At 48.4% G+C, this 27,045-nt stretch overlaps 1 protein-coding gene across 5 annotated transcripts in view; it reads left to right on the top strand.

Annotated features, from left to right (window-relative positions):
* The window catches only part of LOC120060156 (protein max), a 30,525-nt gene extending 7,501 nt beyond the window's left edge, over positions 1–23,024 (top strand). For 2 of the 5 annotated variants that reach the window (XM_039009273.1, XM_039009271.1), the window contains 4 exons: positions 16,625–16,744; positions 17,025–17,096; positions 21,032–21,170; positions 21,524–23,024. In XM_039009273.1, coding sequence (XP_038865201.1) covers positions 16,625–16,744; positions 17,025–17,096; positions 21,032–21,170; positions 21,524–21,714 — 522 coding nt within the window. In that variant the 3' untranslated portion in view covers positions 21,715–23,024. The remainder of the gene's footprint in view (positions 1–16,624; positions 16,745–17,024; positions 17,097–21,031; positions 21,171–21,523) is intronic. The other 3 variants (XM_039009272.1, XM_039009274.1, XM_039009275.1) reach the window with 3 other exon arrangements.
* Positions 23,025–27,045: the final 4,021 nt, after the last annotated feature.

Here is a 27,045-nt window from a genome sequence, read left to right as displayed (position 1 = left end):
CCATGTGACCTGTCACTATAAAAGGCGGTGTGGCGTTGTATTTTCTTCACTCTCACGTTTTGTTTTTTACATTGAGATTGCTATTAATCCCTTTCAGATTACTTTCTTACGGAAATACGATTCTTCAACGACTCGAATTGGTGCAGTCAGTAGTTGATTTTTATCAAATCCATTCACATTATTGTGCCTGACCATATTAGCTAACTTTTTGTTTTTTTGTCAGGCATTTCCATTCTTGTGTGTTGTACCTGTTGCTTGTTGACCCGTGGTGTCATGCCAGTCCCTGCTTGACTGCCACACCAGCCCTTTGATCCAGCGTTACCACTCCCTCGCTTGTAGTTTTGCTGTGATCACGGAGCTCAGCGACGCTGTAGGCTTCCGGTCCTCGCTTGACCGAGTCCACCAACCCCCGAGACTGACGGTTCATGCTTGATTGTGCCATTCAGATGACTTCATGTAGGCGGGAGTTCGAGCCCGGACCTTGATACATATTTAGGCGGGAGTCTCGACCCAGAAGCACGATGGGTCGGAGCCAACGGTAAGTAACTTTCTCTCGACGCATCCGAAGCCGATACCGAAGGGCAATCGACGCATACACCAAGACACACTGAACAAAAAGCTACCGTTGTCTTCGAGCACAGCCCTTTCCCTCCTTGGTAATTGATACAATTCAGGTAGCCAGGGCATCTTCTTCGTGAAGCCTGTATTTCTACGTGGAATGTGTTCAGGAAGTTGTGTGTCAGCGATTCTGCATGGTCATCCTTCTCTGCCCAATTCCTGATATTTTGACTTTCCTCCAGGAGGTTATGGCTGCAGGGAATACCTCGAGCTACATTGAACATTTTATGGCAGCCATCTCTATGGGTCATGATCAGTTTGCGGCTACATAACCAGGGACACACCCTCCAGTATCATAATTCATGAAAGGTACCAGCAGGCTACGGCTCCCCTAAAGCTCCTTCCGTACCCTCATGGGAGTTAGATGTTCTTCTATGATCACTGATAAGCCCACCATTTGAGGCCCTGCCTTCACTTGAGCTATTTGAGCTCTGTCAATACCAAGCCTGTTTGAAGAATTACGTTCCATCCTTCATGCCTCAGTTTAGCAGAAGATGGCTTTAAGGCATTGCTTCGGCCATATCCAGCATTCTCTCCTAAGGTGCTTTCATCATCACACGCTAACCAGCCCTTAATCGTAGCTGTATTTCATCGCTCCTCACAGGAGAGTCGTGAGTTGCGTACACTTTGCCGTGTTAGACGTCGTGGCAGCACACGCCACCAGAGGGGCCTTCCTGGACTCGGTGCTGCTGAAAGTTGGACAAGACCCATGTCTTTTTTAGGACGTACGTTTCTGTTACATGGCACCTTCTCTCGACCCAGATAAGTGAGCACACTGTGAGAACCTTGTTCATACTTACTTATCAACCGTCAGTGACATGGATGTTCTATACGAAAGCCTTCCACTCTTGGTGTGCTATTGCACACATTTGAAGCCACCCAGCTTTCAGCTTGCTTGTCTATACGGTTGTGTACGACAGTTAAAATTCTCTGTTACACTGTTGGGTAATTCTATTCTCTTGCATCCTGCGGTGGATACAAGGACGTCCCAGGGACTCATCTGGATTAAGTTAAAAGGCGAGTTATCCCGCTCGGTTTCCCGAATGACCTGTTTTTTGTTACAGCCTCTCCCGTCTTTCGTTTGGTGACCCCCGTTAGAGACCTCTGAGTTACGGATGTAACCTGTGTTCTTTTGAGTAGAGTAATGGGTCGCCAAGCTTTCATTTGGTTCCTCCACATCCGTGGGGTTTTGCGCTATATCATAAACAGTATGTCACGCCAGTCTTTTTAAAAGTGACAGGTCACATGGGTACAGTAAGGGTGTGGCGTGACTGTAAACATCATTTTTGATATTAAGCATCTCAATCACATTGTGTGAAGGGAAAGGAGGTTCCCATGGGTCATTTGGCGACCCCCCCCCCCCTACCCTACTCAGAGAACCAAGGTTCCCTCCTTCACCCAACGTTTTGTCATCTTGATGTTCAGATGTATGAATAGAATGCGAGTGTTAGGTCTAACTAAGCCATGGAGAAGCATGGTATCGGTTGTATGAACAGATGGTGTGATATTGTGCGCTAAAGTAACTGGAGATGAAGGCCTGGTGACACAGAAGGCCTGGTGACACAGAAGGCCTGGTGACACAGAAGGCCTGGTGACACAGAAGGCCTGGTGACACAGAAGGCCTGGTGACACAGAAGGCCTGGTGACACAGAAGGCCTGGTGACACAGAATGCTCTTCCCTCTTATTTGGAAATTACTCGACAGACATCAACATCAAAGACACTGCTGTGTTGTTAAATAAGCCTATACAGTCCCATACACTGAGTGGACAAAACATTAGGAACACCTTCCTAATATTGAGTTGCACCTCCTTTTGCCCTCAGAACAGCCTTAATCCGATAGGCCGGGCTGTTTTGCCCATCCCTTACTTAGATGATGTATTTTCAGGTAGAGATACCTCGCCAAGCAACTTTTCTCTATCCCTCTCGATCGCATCTTCTCGCTTTTCTCCGTATCTGCCCCCACACAGACCGGCCAAGTAGGCCCGCAACGGATTATGGGCATTGTAGTTAATTACCTTGTTTTCTGTGCTAAACTATGTAGAGTGTTGGCCTGTTGGAAACTACAACTTCCTGCTACGTCGCACAGTTTGGGTTTGATCTGTTTTATCTCTAGAGAAACTGCACGTTGATATCACAGAACTAAATAAATGAACAAGATGGAATTAAATTAATCTAACTGACATCAGTAAATTAGTTATGAACACAGCTGGAGAGCCTCACTACATGTCCCTGACCCTAGGACAGCTGTAGAGCCTCACTACATGTCCCTGACCCTAGGACAGCTGTAGAGCCTCACTACATGTCCCTGACCCTAGGACAGCTGTAGAGCCTCACTACATGTCCCTGACCCTAGGACAGCTGTAGAGCCTCACTACATGTCCCTGACCCTAGGACAGCTGTAGAGCCTCACTACATGTCCCTGACCCTAGGACAGCTGTAGAGCCTCACTACATGTCCCTGACCCTAGGACAGCTGTAGAGCCTCACTACATGTCCCTGACCCTAGGACAGCTGTAGAGCCTCACTACATGTCCCTGACCCTAGGACAGCTGTAGAGCCTCACTACATGTCCCTGACCCTAGGACAGCTGTAGAGCCTCACTACATGTCCCTGACCCTAGGACAGCTGTAGAGCCTCACTACATGTCCCTGACCCTAGGACAGCTGTAGAGCCTCACTACATGTCCCAGACCCTAGGACAGCTGTAGAGCCTCACTACATGTCCCAGACCCTAGGACAGCTGGAGAGCCTCACTACATGTCCCTGACCCTAGGACAGCTGGAGAGCCTCACTACATGTCCCTGACCCTAGGACAGCTGGAGAGCCTCACTACATGTCCCTGACCCTAGGACAGCTGGAGAGCCTCACTACATGTCCCTGACCCTAGGACAGCTGGAGAGCCTCACTACATGTCCCTGACCCTAGGACAGCTGGAGAGCCTCACTACATGTCCCTGACCCTAGGACAGCTGGAGAGCCTCACTACATGTCCCTGACCCTAGGACAGCTGGAGAGCCTCACTACATGTCCCTGACCCTAGGACAGCTGGAGAGCCTCACTACATGTCCCTGACCCTAGGACAGCTGGAGAGCCTCACTACATGTCCCTGACCCTAGGACAGCTGGAGAGCCTCACTACATGTCCCTGACCCTAGGACAGCTGGAGAGCCTCACTACATGTCCCTGACCCTAGGACAGCTGGAGAGCCTCACTACATGTCCCTGACCCTAGGACAGCTGGAGAGCCTCACTACATGTCCCTGACCCTAGGACAGCTGGAGAGCCTCACTACATGTCCCTGACCCTAGGACAGCTGGAGAGCCTCACTACATGTCCCTGACCCTAGGACAGCTGGAGAGCCTCACTACATGTCCCTGACCCTAGGACAGCTGGAGAGCCTCACTACATGTCCCTGACCCTAGGACAGCTGGAGAGCCTCACTACATGTCCCTGACCCTAGGACAGCTGGAGAGCCTCACTACATGTCCCTGACCCTAGGACAGCTGGAGAGCCTCACTACATGTCCCTGACCCTAGGACAGCTGGAGAGCCTCACTACATGTCCCTGACCCTAGGACAGCTGGAGAGCCTCACTACATGTCCCTGACCCTAGGACAGCTGGAGAGCCTCACTACATGTCCCTGACCCTAGGACAGCTGGAGAGCCTCACTACATGTCCCTGACCCTAGGACAGCTGGAGAGCCTCACTACATGTCCCTGACCCTAGGACAGCTGGAGAGCCTCACTACATGTCCCTGACCCTAGGACAGCTGGAGAGCCTCACTACATGTCCCTGACCCTAGGACAGCTGGAGAGCCTCACTACATGTCCCTGACCCTAGGACAGCTGGAGAGCCTCACTACATGTCCCTGACCCTAGGACAGCTGGAGAGCCTCACTACATGTCCCTGACCCTAGGACAGCTGGAGAGCCTCACTACATGTCCCTGACCCTAGGACAGCTGGAGAGCCTCACTACATGTCCCTGACCCTAGGACAGCTGGAGAGCCTCACTACATGTCCCTGACCCTAGGACAGCTGGAGAGCCTCACTACATGTCCCTGACCCTAGGACAGCTGGAGAGCCTCACTACATGTCCCTGACCCTAGGACAGCTGGAGAGCCTCACTACATGTCCCTGACCCTAGGACAGCTGGAGAGCCTCACTACATGTCCCTGACCCTAGGACAGCTGGAGAGCCTCACTACATGTCCCTGACCCTAGGACAGCTGGAGAGCCTCACTACATGTCCCTGACCCTAGGACAGCTGGAGAGCCTCACTACATGTCCCTGACCCTAGGACAGCTGGAGAGCCTCACTACATGTCCCTGACCCTAGGACAGCTGGAGAGCCTCACTACATGTCCCTGACCCTAGGACAGCTGGAGAGCCTCACTACATGTCCCTGACCCTAGGACAGCTGGAGAGCCTCACTACATGTCCCTGACCCTAGGACAGCTGGAGAGCCTCACTACATGTCCCTGACCCTAGGACAGCTGGAGAGCCTCACTACATGTCCCTGACCCTAGGACAGCTGGAGAGCCTCACTACATGTCCCTGACCCTAGGACAGCTGGAGAGCCTCACTACATGTCCCTGACCCTAGGACAGCTGGAGAGCCTCACTACATGTCCCTGACCCTAGGACAGCTGGAGAGCCTCACTACATGTCCCTGACCCTAGGACAGCTGGAGAGCCTCACTACATGTCCCTGACCCTAGGACAGCTGGAGAGCCTCACTACATGTCCCTGACCCTAGGACAGCTGGAGAGCCTCACTACATGTCCCTGACCCTAGGACAGCTGGAGAGCCTCACTACATGTCCCTGACCCTAGGACAGCTGGAGAGCCTCACTACATGTCCCTGACCCTAGGACAGCTGGAGAGCCTCACTACATGTCCCTGACCCTAGGACAGCTGGAGAGCCTCACTACATGTCCCTGACCCTAGGACAGCTGGAGAGCCTCACTACATGTCCCTGACCCTAGGACAGCTGGAGAGCCTCACTACATGTCCCTGACCCTAGGACAGCTGGAGAGCCTCACTACATGTCCCTGACCCTAGGACAGCTGGAGAGCCTCACTACATGTCCCTGACCCTAGGACAGCTGGAGAGCCTCACTACATGTCCCTGACCCTAGGACAGCTGGAGAGCCTCACTACATGTCCCTGACCCTAGGACAGCTGGAGAGCCTCACTACATGTCCCTGACCCTAGGACAGCTGCTGTTTCCCCAGGGTTAGTCCCAGACCCTAGGACAGCTGGAGAGCCTCACTACATGTCCCTGACCCTAGGACAGCTGGAGAGCCTCACTACATGTCCCTGACCCTAGGACAGCTGTAGAGCCTCACTACATGTCCCTGACCCTAGGACAGCTGCTGTTTCCCAGGTTTAGTCCCAGACTCTAGGACAGCTGTAGAGCCTCACTACATGTCCCTGACCCTAGGACAGCTGTAGAGCCTCACTACATGTCCCTGACCCTAGGACAGCTGTAGAGCCTCACTACATGTCCCTGACCCTAGGACAGCTGCTGTTTCCCCAGGGTTAGTCCCAGACTCTGTGACAGCTGTAGAGCCTCACTACATGTCCCTGACCCTAGGACAGCTGTAGAGCCTCACTACATGTCCCTGACCCTAGGACAGCTGCTGTTTCCCCAGGGTTAGTCCCAGACCCTAGGACAGCTGTAGAGCCTCACTACATGTCCCTGACCCTAGGACAGCTGCTGTTTCCCCAGGGTTAGTCCCAGACCCTAGGACAGCTGTAGAGCCTCACTACATGTCCCTGACCCTAGGACAGCTGTAGAGCCTCACTACATGTCCCTGACCCTAGGACAGCTGTAGAGCCTCACTACATGTCCCTGACCCTAGGACAGCTGTAGAGCCTCACTACATGTCCCTGACCCTAGGACAGCTGTAGAGCCTCACTACATGTCCCTGACCCTAGGACAGCTGTAGAGCCTCACTACATGTCCCTGACCCTAGGACAGCTGTAGAGCCTCACTACATGTCCCTGACCCTAGGACAGCTGTAGAGCCTCACTACATGTCCCTGACCCTAGGACAGCTGTAGAGCCTCACTACATGTCCCTGACCCTAGGACAGCTGTAGAGCCTCACTACATGTCCCTGACCCTAGGACAGCTGTAGAGCCTCACTACATGTCCCTGACCCTAGGACAGCTGTAGAGCCTCACTACATGTCCCTGACCCTAGGACAGCTGCTGTTTCCCCAGGGTTAGTCCCAGACTCTGTGACAGCTGTAGAGCCTCACTACATGTCCCTGACCCTAGGACAGCTGCTGTTTCCCCAGGGTTAGTCCCAGACTCTGTGACAGCTGTAGAGCCTCACTACATGTCCCTGACCCTAGGACAGCTGCTGTTTCCCCAGGGTTAGTCCCAGACCCTAGGACAGCTGTAGAGCCTCACTACATGTCCCTGACCCTAGGACAGCTGTAGAGCCTCACTACATGTCCCTGACCCTAGGACAGCTGTAGAGCCTCACTACATGTCCCTGACCCTAGGACAGCTGTAGAGCCTCACTACATGTCCCTGACCCTAGGACAGCTGCTGTTTCCCAGGTTTAGTCCCAGACTCTAGGACAGCTGTAGAGCCTCACTACATGTCCCTGACCCTAGGACAGCTGTAGAGCCTCACTACATGTCCCTGACCCTAGGACAGCTGTAGAGCCTCACTACATGTCCCTGACCCTAGGACAGCTGCTGTTTCCCCAGGGTTAGTCCCAGACTCTGTGACAGCTGTAGAGCCTCACTACATGTCCCTGACCCTAGGACAGCTGCTGTTTCCCCAGGGTTAGTCCCAGACCCTAGGACAGCTGTAGAGCCTCACTACATGTCCCAGACCCTAGGACAGCTGCTGTTTCCCCAGGGTTAGTCCCAGACCCTAGGACAGCTGTAGAGCCTCACTACATGTCCCAGACCCTAGGACAGCTGCTGTGTCCCCCAGGGTTAGTCCCAGACCCTAGGACAGCTGCTGTGTCCCCCAGGGTTAGTCCCAGACTCTAGGACAGCTGCTGTTTCCCCCAGGGTTAGTCCCAGACCCTAGGACAGCTGCTGTTTCCCCAGGGTTAGTCCCAGACTCTAGGACAGCTGCTGTGTCCCCCAGGGTTAGTCCCAGACCCTAGGACAGCTGCTGTGTCCCCCAGGGTTAGTCCCAGACCCTAGGACAGCTGCTGTGTCCCCCAGGGTTAGTCCCAGACCCTAGGACAGCTGCTGTTTCCCCCAGGGTTAGTCCCAGACTCTAGGACAGCTGCTGTGTCCCCCAGGGTTAGTCCCAGACCCTAGGACAGCTGCTGTTTCCCCAGGGTTAGTCCCAGACTCTAGGACAGCTGCTGTGTCCCCCAGGGTTAGTCCCAGACTCTAGGACAGCTGCTGTGTCCCCCAGGGTTAGTCCCTGACCCTAGGACAGCTGCTGTTTCCCCAGGGTTAGTCCCAGACCCTAGGACAGCTGCTTTTTCCCCAGGGTTAGTCCCTGACCCTAGGACAGCTGCTTTTTCCCCAGGGTTAGTCCCAGACTCTAGGACAGCTGCTGTTTCCCCAGGGTTAGTCCCAGACTCTAGGACAGCTGCTGTGTCCCCAGGGTTAGTCCCAGACTCTTCATGCATTCCTCTAATAACTTGTCATGGAGAGACTTGGTGGTGATTTCATGGGGTTTCCTATCCTAATGTTACTTTCACACAGGCCTGGCCAAACCCTGTAGACAAGTTGGAACCAAAACACACCCACTGCATCTGACAATATATACACTAGATGATTGACAGGGCACTGTTTTGAAGCCAACCTGCCTCCATCTTGGCACTCCCCCACCATTATGAAAAATATTTTGGAAGCTATAGAAATGCATTTATTATTTGGTTTGTAGGGTTGTTCTTTATTTGTACTATTTTCTGCATTGTAGAATAATAGTGAAGACAAACTATGAAATAACACACATGGAATCAAAATATATTTTAGATTCTTTAAAGTAGCCACCCTTTGCCTTGATGACAGCTTTGCACACTCTTGGCATTATCTCAACCAGCTTCATGAGGTAGTTACCTGGAATGCATTTCAATTTACAGGATTGCCGTGGTTAAAAGTTAATTTGTGGAAGTTCTTTCCTTAATGCGTTTGAGCCAACAGTTGTGTTGTGACGAGTTAGGGGTGGTATACAGAAGGTAATTCTATTTGGTAAAATACCAAGTCCATATTATAGCAAGAACAGCTCAAATAAGCAAAGAGAAACGACAGTCCATTACTTTGACTGACCTTCATGTCTTAATCTGAAAAATGTCAACTTTTAAAGTTTCATTAAGTGCAGTTGCAAAAACCATAGAGCGCTATGAGGAAACTGGCTCTCATGAGGACTGCCACAGGAAAGGAAGACCCAGAGTTACCTCTGCTGCAGAGGATAAATTCATTTAACTGCACGTCAGAAATTGCAGCCCAAGTAAATGCTTCAGAGTTCAAGTAACAGACGTCTCAACATCAACTGTTCAGAGGAGACAGTGTGAATCAGACCTTCATGGTCAAATTGCTGCCAGGAAACCACTACTAAAGGACACCAATAAGAAGAAGAGACTTGCCTGATTGACATAGTGTAGAATTCCATTCATTCCTATGGAGGATTGCTCCTTCTGGGGAGTGCCAGTATGACCAGCCTCTCTCTGGCCAATACGCAGCGTCAGAAATCCAGGGTTTATATACAGTACATAATTGGTTATGAGTCAGAGTCGAGGACCTTTGGGAGCTACTGTTGCTTGGCCTGAAACACGTTTGCTGCAGGTGACTGGCTGCTCTTGGCCTAGTCCTAGTCCTATCTTGTAAATATCTCAAGGCTGTTTTACAGTGGAAGGAAATGGCTTCTTTTATGCACATTCAACTTTGAGTCCTGACAGAGTGGGTTTGACAGGCCCGACGGAGCGGGTTTGACAGGCCTGATAGTCACTCATACTGCACTATCTATTTGGTGGCTGAAGCCTGTCAAACCTCTATTGTTCTGTCTGGTGTGTACAGAGACATGGACTAACTATGGCTGTGTCCCAAATGGCACCCTATTCCCTATTGGTCCTGGTCTAAAGTAGTGTACTACATGGGGAATAGAGAGGAATTTGGGAAACTAGCTATGTGTGTTGGGTAGATGAGGCCCTGGCAGCAGTATGGTGTGACTGAGGAAGGGCTGTCTCTGTGTTGGGTAGATGAGGCCCTGGCAGCAGTATGGTGTGTCAGAGGAAGGGCTGTCTCTGTGTTGGGTAGATGAGGCCCTGGCAGCAGTATGGTGTGACTGAGGAAGGGCTGTCTCTGTGTTGGGTAGATGAGGCCCTGGCAGCAGTATGGTGTGTCAGAGGAAGGGCTGTCTCTGTGTTGGGTAGATGAGGCCCTGGCAGCAGTATGGTGTGACTGAGGAAGGGCTGTCTCTGTGTTGGGTAGATGAGGCCCTGGCAGCAGTATGGTGTGACTGAGGAAGGGCTGTCTCTGTGTTGGGTAGATGAGGCCCTGGCAGCAGTATGGTGTGTCAGAGGAAGGGCTGTCTCTGTGTTGGGTAGATGAGGCCCTGGCAGCAGTATGGTGTGACTGAGGAAGGGCTGTCTCTGTGTTGGGTAGATGAGGCCCTGGCAGCAGTATGGTGTGACTGAGGAAGGGCTGTCTCTGTGTTGGGTAGATGAGGCCCTGGCAGCAGTATGGTGTGTCAGAGGAAGGGCTGTCTCTGTGTTGGGTAGATGAGGCCCTGGCAGCAGTATGGTGTGACTGAGGAAGGGCTGTCTCTGTGTTGGGTAGATGAGGCCCTGGCAGCAGTATGGTGTGTCAGAGGAAGGGCTGTCTCTGTGTTGGGTAGATGAGGCCCTGGCAGCAGTATGGTGTGACTGAGGAAGGGCTGTCTCTGTGTTGGGTAGATGAGGCCCTGGCAGCAGTATGGTGTGACTGAGGAAGGGCTGTCTCTGTGTTGGGTAGATGAGGCCCTGGCAGCAGTATGGTGTGTCAGAGGAAGGGCTGTCTCTGTGTTGGGTAGATGAGGCCCTGGCAGCAGTATGGTGTGTCAGAGGAAGGGCTGTCTCTGTGTTGGGTAGATGAGGCCCTGGCAGCAGTATGGTGTGTCAGAGGAAGGGCTGTCTCTGTGTTGGGTAGATGAGGCCCTGGCAGCAGTATGGTGTGACTGAGGAAGGGCTGTCTCTGTGTTGGGTAGATGAGGCCCTGGCAGCAGTATGGTGTGACAGAGGAAGGGCTGTCTCTGTGTTGGGTAGATGAGGCCCTGGCAGCAGTATGGTGTGTCAGAGGAAGGGCTGTCTCTGTGTTGGGTAGATGAGGCCCTGGCAGCAGTATGGTGTGTCAGAGGAAGGGCTGTCTCTGTGTTGGGTAGATGAGGCCCTGGCAGCAGTATGGTGTGTCAGAGGAAGGGCTGTCTCTGTGTTGGGTAGATGAGGCCCTGGCAGCAGTATGGTGTGTCAGAGGAAGGGCTGTCTCTGTGTTGGGTAGATGAGGCCCTGGCAGCAGTATGGTGTGTCAGAGGAAGGGCTGTCTCTGTGTTGGGTAGATGAGGCCCTGGCAGCAGTATGGTGTGTCAGAGGAAGGGCTGTCTCTGTGTTGGGTAGATGAGGCCCTGGCAGCAGTATGGTGTGACTGAGGAAGGGCTGTCTCTGTGTTGGGTAGATGAGGCCCTGGCAGCAGTATGGTGTGTCAGAGGAAGGGCTGTCTCTGTGTTGGGTAGATGAGGCCCTGGCAGCAGTATGGTGTGTCAGAGGAAGGGCTGTCTCTGTGTTGGGTAGATGATCCCCACAAGATGTCTGTTCTGTGTGTATTCTATAGAGACTAAAGGTGATCCTCACTAGACAGCAGATCATAGGGATAATTATGAGGTTTGTGTTCAGAACAACAGGCTATATATAGCCATACGCCTAAACCACAAAATATGCCTACTGTTAGGCCGTAACAAACATTTTATGAAATGGTCCGTAACAAATACAATAGGCCTTTACAATACATAACAAAAACAGATATTCTGAAGACACATTTCACTGTATGAGAACACACCAACATCAGTAAATTCATCTACAGATGCATCCCCCATGATACAGTGCCAAATAACAAATCCTCAAGTTGTTAAATACCAGTCCTAACCCAGAACATAACTCCTAATAATTTGTCAGTCAGTCCTAATTGTCAGGTGTAGGCGAATTAGAAACTGTAACACTAAAACACGATGTCACCATTTTACCCCTCACCCACCCTCTCACCTCATCTGAATGGGTTTAGTGTCTTTCTCCACCCTGGGGTCAGTTCTAGTCAACCCTGTAGAGCACAGCTGTGCTGGGGTCAGTTCTAGACAACCCTGAAGAACACAGCTGTACTGGGGTCAGTTCTAGACAACCCTGAAGAACACAGCTGTACTGGGGTCAGTTCTAGACAACCCTGAAGAACACAGCTGTACTGGGGTCAGTTCTAGACAACCCTGAAGAACACAGCTGTACTGGGGTCAGTTCTAGACAACCCTGAAGAACACAGCTGTACTGGGGTCAGTTCTAGACAACCCTGAAGAACACAGCTGTACTGGGGTCAGTTCTAGACAACCCTGAAGAACACAGCTGTACTGGGGTCAGTTCTAGACAACCCTGAAGAACACAGCTGTACTGGGGTCAGTTCTAGACAACCCTGAAGAACACAGCTGTACTGGGGTCAGTTCTAGACAACCCTGAAGAACACAGCTGTACTGGGGTCAGTTCTAGACAACCCTGAAGAACACAGCTGTGCTGGGGTCAGTTCTAGACAACCCTGAAGAACACAGCTGTGCTGGGGTCAGTTCTAGACAACCCTGAAGAACACAGCTGTGCTGGGGTCAGTTCTAGACAACCCTGAAGAACACAGCTGTGCTGGGGTCAGTTCTAGTCAACCCTGAAGAACACAGCTGTGCTGGGGTCAGTTCTAGTCAACCCTGTAGAACACAGCTGTGCTGGGGTCAGTTCTAGTCAACCCTGTAGAACACAGCTGTGCTGGGGTCAGTTCTAGTCAACCCTGTAGAACACAGCTGTGCTGGGGTCAGTTCTAGTCAACCCTGTAGAACACAGCTGTGCTGGGGTCAGTTCTAGTCAACCCTGTAGAACACAGCTGTACTGGGGTCAGTTCTAGTCAACCCTGTAGAACACAGCTGTGCTGGGGTCAGTTCTAGTCAACCCTGAAGAACACAGCTGTGCTGGGGTCAGTTCTAGACAACCCTGAAGAACACAGCTGTGCTGGGGTCAGTTCTAGTCAACCCTGTAGAACACAGCTGTGCTGGGGTCAGTTCTAGTCAACCCTGAAGAACACAGCTGTGCTGGGGTCAGTTCTAGTCAACCCTGAAGAACACAGCTGTGCTGGGGTCAGTTCTAGACAACCCTGAAGAACACAGCTGTGCTGGGGTCAGTTCTAGTCAACCCTGTAGAACACAGCTGTGCTGGGGTCAGTTCTAGTCAACCCTGTAGAACACAGCTGTGCTGGGGTCAGTTCTAGACAACCCTGAAGAACACAGCTGTGCTGGGGTCAGTTCTAGTCAACCCTGTAGAACACAGCTGTGCTGGGGTCAGTTCTAGTCAACCCTGTAGAACACAGCTGTGCTGGGGTCAGTTCTAGTCAACCCTGAAGAACACAGCTGTGCTGGGGTCAGTTCTAGTCAACCCTGAAGAACACAGCTGTGCTGGGGTCAGTTCTAGTCAACCCTGAAGAACACAGCTGTGCTGGGGTCAGTTCTAGTTAACCCTGAAGAACACAGCTGTGCTGGGGTCAGTTCTAGACAACCCTGAAGAACACAGCTGTGCTGGGGTCAGTTCTAGACAACCCTGAAGAACACAGCTGTGCTGGGGTCAGTTCTAGACAACCCTGAAGAACACAGCTGTACTGGGGTCAGTTCTAGACAACCCTGAAGAACACAGCTGTACTGGAGTCAGTTCTAGACAACCCTGAAGAACACAGCTGTGCTGGGGTCAGTTCTAGACAACCCTGAAGAACACAGCTGTGCTGGGGTCAGTTCTAGACAACCCTGAAGAACACAGCTGTGCTGGGGTCAGTTCTAGTCAACCCTGAAGAACACAGCTGTACTGGGGTCAGTTCTAGTCAACCCTGTAGAACACAGCTGTGCTGGGGTCAGTTCTAGTCAACCCTGTAGAACACAGCTGTGCTGGGGTCAGTTCTAGTCAACCCTGAAGAACACAGCTGTACTGGGGTCAGTTCTAGTCAACCCTGTAGAACACAGCTGTGCTGGGGTCAGTTCTAGTCAACCCTGTAGAACACAGCTGTGCTGGGGTCAGTTCTAGTCAACCCTGTAGAACACAGCTGTGCTGGGGTCAGTTCTAGTCAACCCTGAAGAACACAGCTGTACTGGGGTCAGTTCTAGTCAACCCTGTAGAACACAGCTGTGCTGGGGTCAGTTCTAGTCAACCCTGTAGAACACAGCTGTGCTGGGGTCAGTTCTAGTCAACCCTGTAGAACACAGCTGTGCTGGGGTCAGTTCTAGTCAACCCTGTAGAACACAGCTGTACTGGGGTCAGTTCTAGTCAACCCTGTAGAACACAGCTGTGCTGGGGTCAGTTCTAGTCAACCCTGTAGAACACAGCTGTGCTGGGGTCAGTTCTAGTCAACCCTGAAGAACACAGCTGTGCTGGGGTCAGTTCTAGACAACCCTGAAGAACACAGCTGTGCTGGGGTCAGTTCTAGTCAACCCTGTAGAACACAGCTGTGCTGGGGTCAGTTCTAGTCAACCCTGAAGAACACAGCTGTGCTGGGGTCAGTTCTAGACAACCCTGAAGAACACAGCTGTGCTGGGGTCAGTTCTAGTCAACCCTGTAGAACACAGCTGTGCTGGGGTCAGTTCTAGTCAACCCTGTAGAACACAGCTGTGCTGGGGTCAGTTCTAGTCAACCCTGTAGAACACAGCTGTGCTGGGGTCAGTTCTAGTCAACCCTGTAGAACACAGCTGTGCTGGGGTCAGTTCTAGTCAACCCTGAAGAACACAGCTGTGCTGGGGTCAGTTCTAGTCAACCCTGAAGAACACAGCTGTGCTGGGGTCAGTTCTAGTTAACCCTGAAGAACACAGCTGTGCTGGGGTCAGTTCTAGTTAACCCTGAAGAACACAGCTGTGCTGGGGTCAGTTCTAGTCACTAGTGGGGTGGGGTGGTGCCAGTGTTACTATACCAGTTGTAGAAATAAACAAAACCATAGAAATGAATGTAGAATATAATCATAAATGAATATTCAAGATCTATGGTGGCAGTCAGTTTCCTCCGTGAACAACTCCTTAGTTGAACAACTCCCAGCACTTAGTTGCCAACTCACTGCCTGCCCATTCTGGGACGGACCCCACACACACGACTCTGAACTGGTGCAGGTAGGGATTCATGGGGACAGTTAGTTGCTGAAGCTTGGTGTGTATCCGGTCCCTCTGTCAGTCCTAACTAGAGGTCGACCGATTTTATGATTTTTCAACGCTGATACTGATTATTGGAGGACCAAAAAAAGCCGATACTGATTAATAGGCAGATTTAAAAAATAAAAAAAACCTTAAAAAAATAAATAAACATTTATTTATTTTTTAAATGTATACTTTTTTTAATGTATGTGTAATAATGACAATTATAACAATACTGAATGAACACTTATTTTAACTTAATATAATACATCAATAAAATCAATTTAGTCTAAAATAAATAATGAAACATGTTCAATTTGGTTTAAATAATGCAAAAACACTGTTGGAGAAGAAAGTAAAAGTGCAATATGTTCCATGTAAGAAAGCTAAAGTTTAAGTGCCTTGCTCAGAACATGAGAACATATGAAAGCTGGTGGTTCCTTTTAACATGAGTCTTCAATATTCCCAGGTAAGAAGTTTTAGGTTGTAGTTATTATAGGACTATTTCTCTCTCTACCATTTGTATTTCATATACCTTTGACTATTGGATGTTCTTATAGGTACTATAGTATTGCCAGTGTAATCTCGGGAGTTGATAGGCTTGAAGTCATTAACAGCGCAATGCTTGAAGCACAGCGAAGAGCTCCTGGCAAATGCAGGAAAGTGCTGTTTGAATGAATGCTTACGAGCCTGCTGCTGCGTACCACCGCTCAGTCAGACTGCTCTATCAAATATCAAATCGTAGACTTAATTATAATATATTAACACACAGAAATACGAGCCTTAGGTCATTAATATGGTCAAATCCGGAAACTATCATTTCGAAAACAAAACGTTTATTCTTTCAGTGAAATACGGAACCGTTCCGTATTTTATCTAACGGGTGGCATCCATAAGTCTAAATATTGCTGTTACATTGTACAACCTTCAATGTTATGTCATAATTATGTACAATTCTGGCAAATTAATTACGGTCTTTGTTAGGAAGAAAGTTGGCACAGTTATCAACGAGCCAGGCGGCCCAAACTGCTGCATTTACCCTGACTCTGCTTGCACAGAACCCAAGAGAAGTGAAACATTTTCCCTAGTTAAAATAAATTCATGTTAGCAGGAAATATTAACTAAATATGCAGGTTTAAAAATATATACTTGTGTATTGATTTTAAGAAAGGCGTTGATGTTTATGGTTAGGTACACATTGGTGCAATGACAGTGCTTTTTTCGCGAATGTGTTTGTTAAATCATCACCCGTTTGGCGAAGTAGGCTGTAATTTATCATTGAATCAACAGGCACCGCGTCGATTATATGCAACGCAGGACAAGCTAGATAAACTACACATGGTTGATATTACTAGTTAACTAGTGATTATGTTAAGATTGATTGTTTTTTATAAGATAAGTTTAACGCTAGCTAGCAACTTACCTTGGCTCCTTGCTGCACTTGCGTAACAGGTAGTCATGCTGCCACGCAGTCTCCTCGTGGAGTGCAATGTAGTCGGCCATAATCGGTGTCCAGAAATGCAGATTACCGATTTGTTATGAAAACTTGAAATCGGCCCTAATTAATCGGCCATTCCGATTTAATCGGTCGACCTCTAGTCCTAACCTCCCTGGACAACCCCCCCCCCCCCCCCCCCTGTGACTCTCTCATTGCAGGCAGACAAACGAGCACACCACAATGCACTGGAGCGCAAGCGTCGGGATCACATCAAAGACAGCTTTCACAGCCTGCGGGACTCGGTGCCCGCCTTGCAAGGGGAAAAGGTTGGTAGAGAGGTAAAAACCCAACGCTTTTAGGGAGACGGGATCCTTTTGGGGAGGGAAGGCTTGTTTTTGTGTGCGTTCAGAGCAATGTATTTAGAGTTGGGACACCTTTTTAGAATTTGGAGTGTTGTAATTCTAGACATTCCGTTACATAGCATTGTTGAAATATTCCTCATGTAACGTTAATGGGGTTCTAACATGGCTGCCATAGAATGTTGTAGTGTCATGTAAATGCATCATAATTTTCCTTCTGAACATTCTATTCCTCATGTAATGCATTGTCTTACATCAGGTGGCGTCACTCCTACGCGACGCTCGTCCCCCAACAGGGACCAGTGCAGGCGGAATCGTCGCGCTATCTGACGTAAGACTGCCATGTAATGTTGATGGAAATCATCATAATGCAGAAACCTCAATGTCCCCACTCTCTAAATGCATGGCTCTCTGTGTGTCAAGGAATTATCATTCTGAGGATTGTTCAAATGCAATATGGGTAAACAAAGTGAATGTAATTGCAATGTGTTATGATATCTTATATGTTGAGATGTAGGTTTGTGTTGCTGTAATTAATATTTGTAAATAATAACACAAATATAGCTACTTCCTTCAGTGTATACAATACATAGCTAGTTATGACATGGAAGGGAGAGGAGTGAGAGTGATGGAGAGGAGTGAGAGTGATGGAGAGGAGTGAGAGTGATGGAGAGGAGTGAGAGTGATGGAGAGGAGTGAGAGTGATGGAGAGGAGTGAGAGTGATGGAGAGGAGTGAGAGTGATGGAGAGGAGTGAGAGTGATGGAGAGGAGTGAGAGTGATGGAGAGGGGAGAGTGATGGAGAGGGGAGAGTGATGGAGAGGGGAGAGTGATGGAGAGGAGAAGAGATGTTCTAAACAGACACACTGAGACACAGGCTAGCGGCAGGAAATTATGACTAAATCTGTTGTTGCTTCCTGTTTTGACATCTCTGACATTGAGGGCATCGGAGCACGCCCAACAGCCCAGGCTATGGTTAGGCACAGCACCCTGTTTACTTTCCAAACCAAACAGCCCCCCCCCCCCCCCCCCCCCCCCCCCCCCCCAGTCATCACTTACTCAGGAGGGGGGGGTTGGAAGGGAACCGTTAAAGGAGACGCACAGATGTTTTCTGAAGACCTCAGTGTGCAGAGATAGCAGGTTAGGTTGGTGTGCAACATTTAAATCGATTCCAAACTGAAGAGCCAATCATTTCAGCCTTTTGTTGATGCAGAGACGGAAGATGAAGCGAGACATCTCACTGGCTCTTTTTTTTTCTGGTTCATCTAGTCACTGAACTAACCAGACCCAGCTGTTACCTGGTTCATCTAGTCACTGAACTAACCAGACCCAGCTGTTACCTGGTTCATCTAGTCACTGAACTAACCAGACCCAGCTGTTACCTGGTTCATCTAGTCACTGAACTAACCAGACCCAGCTGTTACCTGGTTCATCTAGTCACTGAACTAACCAGACCCAGCTGTTACATGGTTCATCTAGTCACTGAACTAACCAGACCCAGCTGTTACCTGGTTCATCTAGTCACTGAACTAACCAGACCCAGCTGTTACCTGGTTCATCTAGTCACTGAACTAACCAGACCCAGCTGTTACCTGGTTCATCTAGTCACTGAACTAACCAGACCCAGCTGTTACCTGGTTCATCTAGTCACTGAACTAACCAGACCCAGCTGTTACCTGGTTCATCTAGTCACTGAACTAACCAGACCAGACCCAGCTGTTACCTGGTTCATCTAGTCACTGAACTAACCAGACCCAGCTGTTACCTGGTTCATCTAGTCACTGAACTAATCAGACCCAGCTGTTACCTGGTTCATCTAGTCACTGAACTAACCAGACCCAGCTGTTACCTGGTTCATCTAGTCACTGAACTAACCAGACCCAGCTGTTACCTGGTTCATCTAGTCACTGAACTAACCAGACCCAGCTGTTACCTGGTTCATCTAGTCACTGAACTAACCAGACCCAGCTGTTACCTGGTTCATCTAGTCACTGAACTAACCAGACCCAGCTGTTACCTGGTTCATCTAGTCACTGAACTAACCAGACCCAGCTGTTACCTGGTTCATCTAGTCACTGAACTAACCAGACCCAGCTGTTACCTGGTTCATCTAGTCACTGAACTAACCAGACCCAGCTGTTACCTGGTTCATCTAGTCACTGAACTAACCAGACCCAGCTGTTACCTGGTTCATCTAGTCACTGCACTAACCAGACCCAGCTGTTACCTGGTTCATCTAGTCACTGAACTAATCAGACCCAGCTGTTACCTGGTTCATCTACAGTCACTGAAGTAATCAGACCAGACCCAGCTGCTATTGCATTGGTGTCTATGGGAGAACCACTCCTTAAGTGGACTGGAACTGTGACCATTTATTTCCAATTGGTACTTGGCCCGAGTAAGACCACATCATTTATCCACCATCTTTGGTTGTTGTCTGTGAGCAGGAAGTTGCTCATGGGTTTGTGGAGTTGTCTGGTGTTCTCGTAGACTTCATCATTGCTAAGGTTGTAATGAGAGTAAAGGCTTTGTGTGGTTCTGACTGACTGGGAGAAGCTGGATCAAGGCTTTGTGTGGTTCTGACTGACTGGGAGAAGCTGGATCAAGGCTTTGTGTGGTTCTGACTGACTGGGAGAAGCTGGACCAAGGCTTTGTGTGGTTCTGACTGACTGGGAGAAGCTGGATCAAGACTTTGTGTGGTTCTGACTGACTGGGAGAAGCTGGATCAAGACTTTGTGTGGTTCTGACTGACTGGGAGAAGCTGGATCAAGGCTTTGTGTGGTTCTGACTGACTGGGAGAAGCTGGATCAAGGCTTTGTGTGGTTCTGACTGACTGGGAGAAGCTGGATCAAGGCTTTGTGTGGTTCTGACTGACTGGGAGAAGCTGGATCAAGGCTTTGTGTGGTTCTGACTGACTGGGAGAAGCTGGATCAAGGCTTTGTGTGGTTCTGACTGACTGGGAGAAGCTGGATCAAGGCTTTGTCCCAAATGGCTCCCTATATAGTGCACTTCTTAGTGCTCTGGTCATAACTCTAAATTAGTTCACTATGAGAATAGGTTGCCATTTGTGACACAGCCTTTGCATTGCTGTGCTATGAGAAGCTGGATCAAGTCCATATTCCATGCTGATGCCGTCTGTGTGTCCCTGACGATGCCGTCTGTCGTGTCCCTGCCGATGCCGTCTGTCGTGTCCCTGCCGATGCCGTCTGTCGTGTCCCTGCCGTCTGTCGTGTCCCAGCTCTAAGTTGGGCTCGTCACACAGGCTTACATATGTGACAGGCTTACATCTTTACAAACTAAAATTAGGGAAATCTATTTTGATCTGCATAGGCACTTGATCAGTCTCTGTCCCTCGTCTCGAAGCCTGGTTCGTCATAGAAACGGTCAAATTATGGAAATGTAAACCATTTTTGGCTCACATTCAGCTTCACATTCGTGAGTTTTGTTCCAGCCAGGCTTATTATTTGCATAGTTCTGGATAATTCTGATTTAGTGTTCACTCCTTTTCAGAAGTGTTAAAGGAAGGTTTTATTGATTTAAATGTCACGTTATCATCATCCTAGCAGCTTCATTCACTGCGTAGGCTCTGGTTGTTAGACTGCATTATAGTGGCCCGGGGGAGGGTTTGGTAGTGTGGGCCCGGTTAAAACAGACAACACTGTGCCAGCATTGTGAGAGAGAAGCCATAGAATTATATGTAGGGTGTCTGAACTCAGTATTCAGTCTGGTTTAACCAGGCTAGTGTTAACAGCAGTAGTATTACAGTAGCTGTGTGGGAGGGGTTAGTCGGTGCATTAGGGTAGCTGTGTGGGAGGGGTTAGTCGGTGTATTACGGTAGCTGTGTGGGAGGGGTTAGTCTGTGTATTACGGTAGCTGTGTGGGAGGGGTTAGTCGGTGCATTAGGGTAGCTGTGTGGGAGGGGTTAGTCGGTGTATTACGGTAGCTGTGTGGGAGGGGTTAGTCGGTGTATTACGGTAGCTGTGTGGGAGGGGTTAGTCGGTGTATTACGGTAGCTGTGTGGGAGGGGTTAGTCTGTGTATTACGGTAGCTGTGTGGGAGGGGTTAGTCGGTGTATTACGGTAGCTGTGTGGGAGGGGTTAGTCGGTGTATTACGGTAGCTGTGTGGGAGGGGTTAGTCGGTGCATTACGGTAGCTGTGTGGGAGGGGTTAGTCGGTGTATTACGGTAGCTGTGTCGGAGGGGTTAGTCTGTGATGTCACTGCAACCCTTGCCTCGTGTCAAATTAGTTTTTCCTTTGTTTCCAACAGCAATCTATCAAACAGGCGTCCCGAGCTCAGATCCTAGACAAAGCCACGGACTATATCCAGTACATGAGGAGGAAAAACCACACCCACCAGCAAGACATCGACGACCTGAAGAGGCAGAACGCTCTGCTGGAGCAGCAAGGTATGATGGAGAATCTACCGTACCTACGGACCATCTCTACCTGTAGTATGATGGAGAATCAACCGTACCTACGGACCATCTCTACCTGTAGTATGATGGAGAATCTACCGTACCTACGGACCATCTCTACATGTAGTATGATGGAGAATCTACCGTACCTACGGACCATCTCTACCTGTAGCTTGTGTGTTTGTCTGCTTATGGGCCAAATGTTGACCTCTTCATTTCCCCCACCCCCTTTTCTGTATTCCCCCTTCCCTCGCTCTCTCTCCTCCATCCTCTTTTCTTTTGTCCATTTCCCTTCTTTCTCCATCCCTCTCCTCCTCCCTCTTTCTATTGTCTCTCCCCTACAGTGCGTGCCCTGGAGAAGGTGAAGGGTTCGACCCAGCTCCAGGCCAGCTACAGTTCTTCAGACAGCAGCCTGTACACCAACCCTAAAGGCAGCGCTGTGTCTGCTTTCGACGGAGGCTCTGACTCCAGCTCCGAGTCCGAGCCAGAGGAACCCCCCGCCCCCAGGAAGAAGCTCCGAGTGGAGGCCAGCTAGAGCGACAGGCTAGCCCACAGCACCACGCCTGGCGTGGAGGGGTACTGCATGCACAGTTACTGGTCCAGTAGTCGGTACTGCTCCTCTAATTCCCACTACCTTCTTCTCCTCCTTCCCTCCCTCCCTGCATATCGCTGAATGTGCTCTCGCTGGAGAGTGGAGATTCCATCCGTCCCTGCCGATCTGTCTATCCTGACGTCCTTTCATCACGCCATCCCCTGGGGAGGGAGGGAAGCCAGCTGGGAGGAAGAAAAGTAGACTGATTTAGAATAGGACGTGCAAAGCTTCTGTTTTTTCCCCTGTCGGTTCCTTTCTTCCTTTTCTGTCCTTCTCTTTCTGACTTTACAGCATTGGTATCTCTCAGCAACTATCCAAAACCCGACATGAGGCAGCTTCACTCCCTAAAGGACTCAATGCTTTTGTACCCTCTACTACGTACTCTCTCCTCTCGGCTGAAAACTACGGAGAGAAGAGAGGGAGGCGTACTCCAAGCACTGAGAACATGTAATACTTTTGTTTATTTCATCAATTTATCTTGATAAGAACCTGTTTTTAGAATTTATACACACGCTTAGAAGAGTCGTCCTGTCGGTTGGAGAAGCATACCTTCAAAACAGTGGTGCTGTGGGCTTTGATGTGAAAGTTAAACACACCTCAGGACAACAGGATTGCAGATCTTTTCCATTTTGACACATTTGTTAGAAATTAAATATCATCCCCTTTGTGGAAAATAATTGATGTTATGGAAAAAAAGATTCCAAAACTTGTATCGTATTTCGTCCTTTAGCTTCAACTAGTGAATGAATTTAGGTGGCAGAGCAAAAGTTAGGAATCTTGATTTAAAAAAAAAAAAAATGGTTATTGATTGGATGTTTTTAAGGTCTCTACACAATGTGATGCATTTTGTATTCTCACAAATCATTGGAAAATACCAATTTGTCATTTGTAGTTTACCTTCAAAGTATGAAATTAGATATGGATTATCAAAAGGTAGTCAATTTTTTTTTCAATATGAGGAGAAAATTAAGTCGATGTGTTGTGAATTACACAGTAAATCTTAAATGTCGCTGACTCAACTAAAAAAAGAAACATTTTGCGTCTAGGAAATGTGTGTGTATATTCCCCTCCCCCCATGTATTTCTCTCCCCCCCCCCTTTTTTTTAGGGTGTGATTAGTGTATACTAGATAGATCTTTGATTCCATTCCATGGAAATTACAAGTATGTTGTACATACTGCCAAGAATTGTCTTGCAAGTTGAGGCCTACCTTTACTATGAGACTATAAATAAAACTATTTTATCCTTTAAAAAGTGTTGGTTGTTAATTCTGTATTTTGTTGCATCCCCTCAGTGAAGTGGACAATATATCCAAGCATTTATGGAGTTTATCTGAAGAGAAATGTCTTTTTATTTTGTTAAATTTGTGATGACATTCAGTTTTGTGTTTTAACTACTTGTTGCATTGTTGGATCCAGTTTAATGCATAATTAATATAATTCACCAATAACTTTTTTTCTTTGTAGTCAAACATATTGCAAATCACAGCTGGCCTGGTACATTGTGTCCTTCCACAACCCATTCGGGATGCACCGTTTCAGTATTTAAGAAAACGGACGACTGTAACTAAGGCTGGGAATGTCAATACAAGCAAGGGCAATGATCACAAGTCAGTCATGACGTGGCTAGCTAAGACGTCAAACAAGGCCTGCGGGACACAAGGGAGTATAAATGAGTCGACAACTTTATGAAAGTGTAGCCTGATGCGCTCGCATTGGTGAATTCAACATCAATTGCGCTGCATTCGTGTGTCCCGATTACAGCGCGCAGCGGAGGGAAAGTGTACAGACACACGCCACAGTCCTAGCTAGGCTACTAAAATGTACCAGTCTGGGTTCGGTTTTTAAAGCTTGCCAATGATTAACCACACGTAGGCCTATTACAGCAGCATTTGATTAGTAGCCTAGGCTGGCTACTCGACTACAATACATTTTGAGTGCTGCATTCAACCGCACCGGTGATCCATGCATTTAAATACGTGTTTTAAGTTTAAATGTTACAACAACATATAGGTACATTTTGTTTTCTTCGTTTATAAATACTTTAGGCTCACAGTATTATACACATCTGCAAGCATAGCATCAAAGTATGGACAAATATTTATCTTGTTTTAATGTTAATATACATCTATACATAGACACACTGAACAAAAAAATAAATGCACCAATTTTACTGAGCTACAGTTCATATAAAGAAATCAGTCAATTGAAATAAATGAATTAGGCCCTAATCTACAGATTTCACATGACTGGGCAGGGATGTAGACATGGGAGGGCATAGGCCCACCCTCTAGGGAGCAAGGCCCAGCCAATCAGAATGCGTTTGTCCCCACAAAAGGGCTTTATTACAGACAGAAATACACCTTAATTTCATCAGGTGTCTAGTCAGATGATCCCGTAGATGAAGTTGGATGTGGAGGTCCTGGGCTGGCGTGGTTTCACGTGGTCTGCGGTTGTGAGGCCGGTTGGATGTACTGCCAAATTCTCAAAAATTACATCGGAGGCAGTTTATGATAACTGAACAATAATTTCTCTATTTGGCAAACAGCTCTGATGGACATTCCTGCAGTCAGCATGCCAATTGCACGCTCCCTCAAAACCTGAAACATCTCTGGCATTGTGTTGTGTGACAAAACTGAACATTTTAGAGTGGTCTTTTGTTGTCCCCAGCACAAGGTGCACCTGGAACATTCTTGGGATCTTATTTCAGCTCATGAAAGCTACATGTTGCGTAGATATTTTTGTTCAGTATACTTGTGGACTTTATAAAACAATGGCCAGTTTGGGTTGCAGTTGCATGGTTTTCTGTAAAGACAAATAGGTTATGTCTGGCCCAAGAATTCGTTTTTTCAATATGGTCTGTGCGCTGATTGAGTTTGACACCCTGGGCTAGGGTATCTATTTATGTAGCCGATTAATAACACAGAGCCTAATGTTAGCTAGCTGCTGGGAGTATGTCATGTCGTTTTTCCTATAGGCTACAGCTAGAGATGCTTCCCGTGTCATTTGGTTAGCTAGCAAGAAATGTGAATCACTTTGCTAGCTATACTAAACTTGAACGACTTATCCACAGTTAGCATTTCTCTTAGTTGTCAACCAAATGTATTTGGCATCGATCAAATGGGCGGGCGGGCAGGCAAGTTCCCATTCAGTTGTCAAAACATGGGTTGGGACCAGCATGCATTGGCAGGCAAGTTCCCATTCAGTTGTCAAAACGTGGGTTGGGACCAGCATGCATTGGCAGGCAAGTTCCCATTCAGTTGTCAATACGTGGGTTGGGACCAGCATGCATTGGCAGGCACTAGCATCCTACTATTACCCATCGTTTATCAGTGCAAATTTGACGGCCAACTAGCTGAAAAAGTTTAAGAGGGTTTCAGATTAAGAGTAAAGACTAAGGGGGTGGGGAATGACCGTGGAGCAGCAGCACGGCCGTGGGGGAGCAGCAGCGCGGCAGTGGGGGAGCGGCAGCACGGCCGTGGGGGAGCAGCAGTGGGGGAGCGGCAGCACGGCCGTGGGGGAGCGGCAGTGGGGGAGCGACAGTGGGGGAGCGACAGTGGGGGAGCAGCAGCGCGGCAGTGGGGGAGCAGCAGCACGGCAGTGGGGGAGCAGCAGCACGGCCGTGGGGGAGCGGCAGCACGGCCGTGGGGGAGCAGCAGCAGCGCGGCAGTTGAGTGAAATAAAAACAAAAGTAATACTATACATATTAACAACAGTGATGAATGTCGTTGGGGTGGGGGGGGGGCAGAGTACAGTCCGTCGGGGGGTAAGAACGTACATAGGGGTACTAGCAGGTAAGGTAAGTGAGAGTTGGAGGGGGGGGGGTTATTTACTATAGTGTCCAAATGCACGGCCACTTTTCCACTATATTGCTATAGAATTTTCACAAATGCCCTACTCAACGTCATTCCTAAACATTAATGTATGAAAACGTGAAAACTACCATATCTAAGTGCTCGCTTGTCAGAAAATGTGTCATATTCTTCTTGGGGGTGTATATGAACATATTTTATAAGATTTAATGTGGCTAAAATGCTGCCAGTTCCACGTTAAAGATAAAAGGGGGAAACTATTAAATGTTAACCTATCCAATACAAACAGAGTTACATGTTCCTGTGTTGTGTGCTGACAGCCAAATCATATGTATTTATATAGCCCTTCTTACATCAGCTGATGTCTCAAAGTGCTGTACAGAAACCCAGCCTAAAACCCCAAACAGCAAGCAATGCAGGTGTAGAAGCACTGTGGCTAGGGAAAACTCCCTAGAAAGGCCGAAACCTAGAGAGGAACCAGGCTATGAGGGGTGCGCCAGTCCTCTTCTGGCTGTGCTGGATGGGAGATTATAACATGGCCAAGATGTTCAAATGTTCATAAATGACCAGCATGGTCAAATAATAATAATCACAGTAGTTGTCGAGGGTGCAACAGGTCAGCACCTCAGGAGTAAATGTCAGTTGGCTTTTCAGTCCACCTAGATGATTTCTGATTTGTAACTGATGTAGCCAGGTAGTTAGTTACGCGTTTGGTGTCTGACGGACAGAGGCATATATAACTCCTTTTATATTGTACAACTGGTTTGCCCTCGCTGGTATACAGTCATGTTTTACTTTGTTTTGCAAGACTGGAATTCTGTTTTGTGAGCCGTTTGATGACAAACTGGCCGCCCTTTGACTTTGTCTAAAATTAAGTGGGTGGAGCCAGAGCAATACATTTTAAATCTAAATACACAGTTCTGGCTGGAGCTAGTATGATTTACTTGGTATAAACCCCTTTACTCATTGAGGAGCACATAGGTCATCCACAAACGTTCTCCACTGGTAGTGAACATTTGTTTTTCTGTTCATTTGCTGTCTGGACAGCAAGGTGTGTTAGTTCAAATCAAATCAAATTTTATTTGTCACATACACATGGTTAGCAGATGTTAATGCGAGTGTAGCGAAATGCTTGTGCTTCTAGTTCCGACAATGCAGTAATAACCAACAAGTAATCTAACCTAACAATTCCGCAACTACTACCTTATACACACAAGTGTAAAGGGATAAAGAATATGTACATAAAGATATATAAATAAGTGATGGTACAGAACGGCATAGGCATATACATATGAGTAATGTAGGGTATGTAAACATAAAAGTGGCATAGTTTAAAGTGGCTAGTGATACATGTATTACATAAAGATGGCAAGATTCAGTAGATGATATAGAGTACAGTATATACATTATATTAAGTGGCATAGTTACACTATACACTTCTAAAGTCAATAACTTACAGCCACA

Source organism: Salvelinus namaycush, chromosome 15 (genome assembly GCF_016432855.1).
Source record: "Salvelinus namaycush isolate Seneca chromosome 15, SaNama_1.0, whole genome shotgun sequence".
Lineage (NCBI taxonomy): Eukaryota > Metazoa > Chordata > Actinopteri > Salmoniformes > Salmonidae > Salvelinus > Salvelinus namaycush.
Note: the sequence above shows the minus strand (reverse complement) of the source record. Positions and strands in the feature narration are given on the sequence as shown.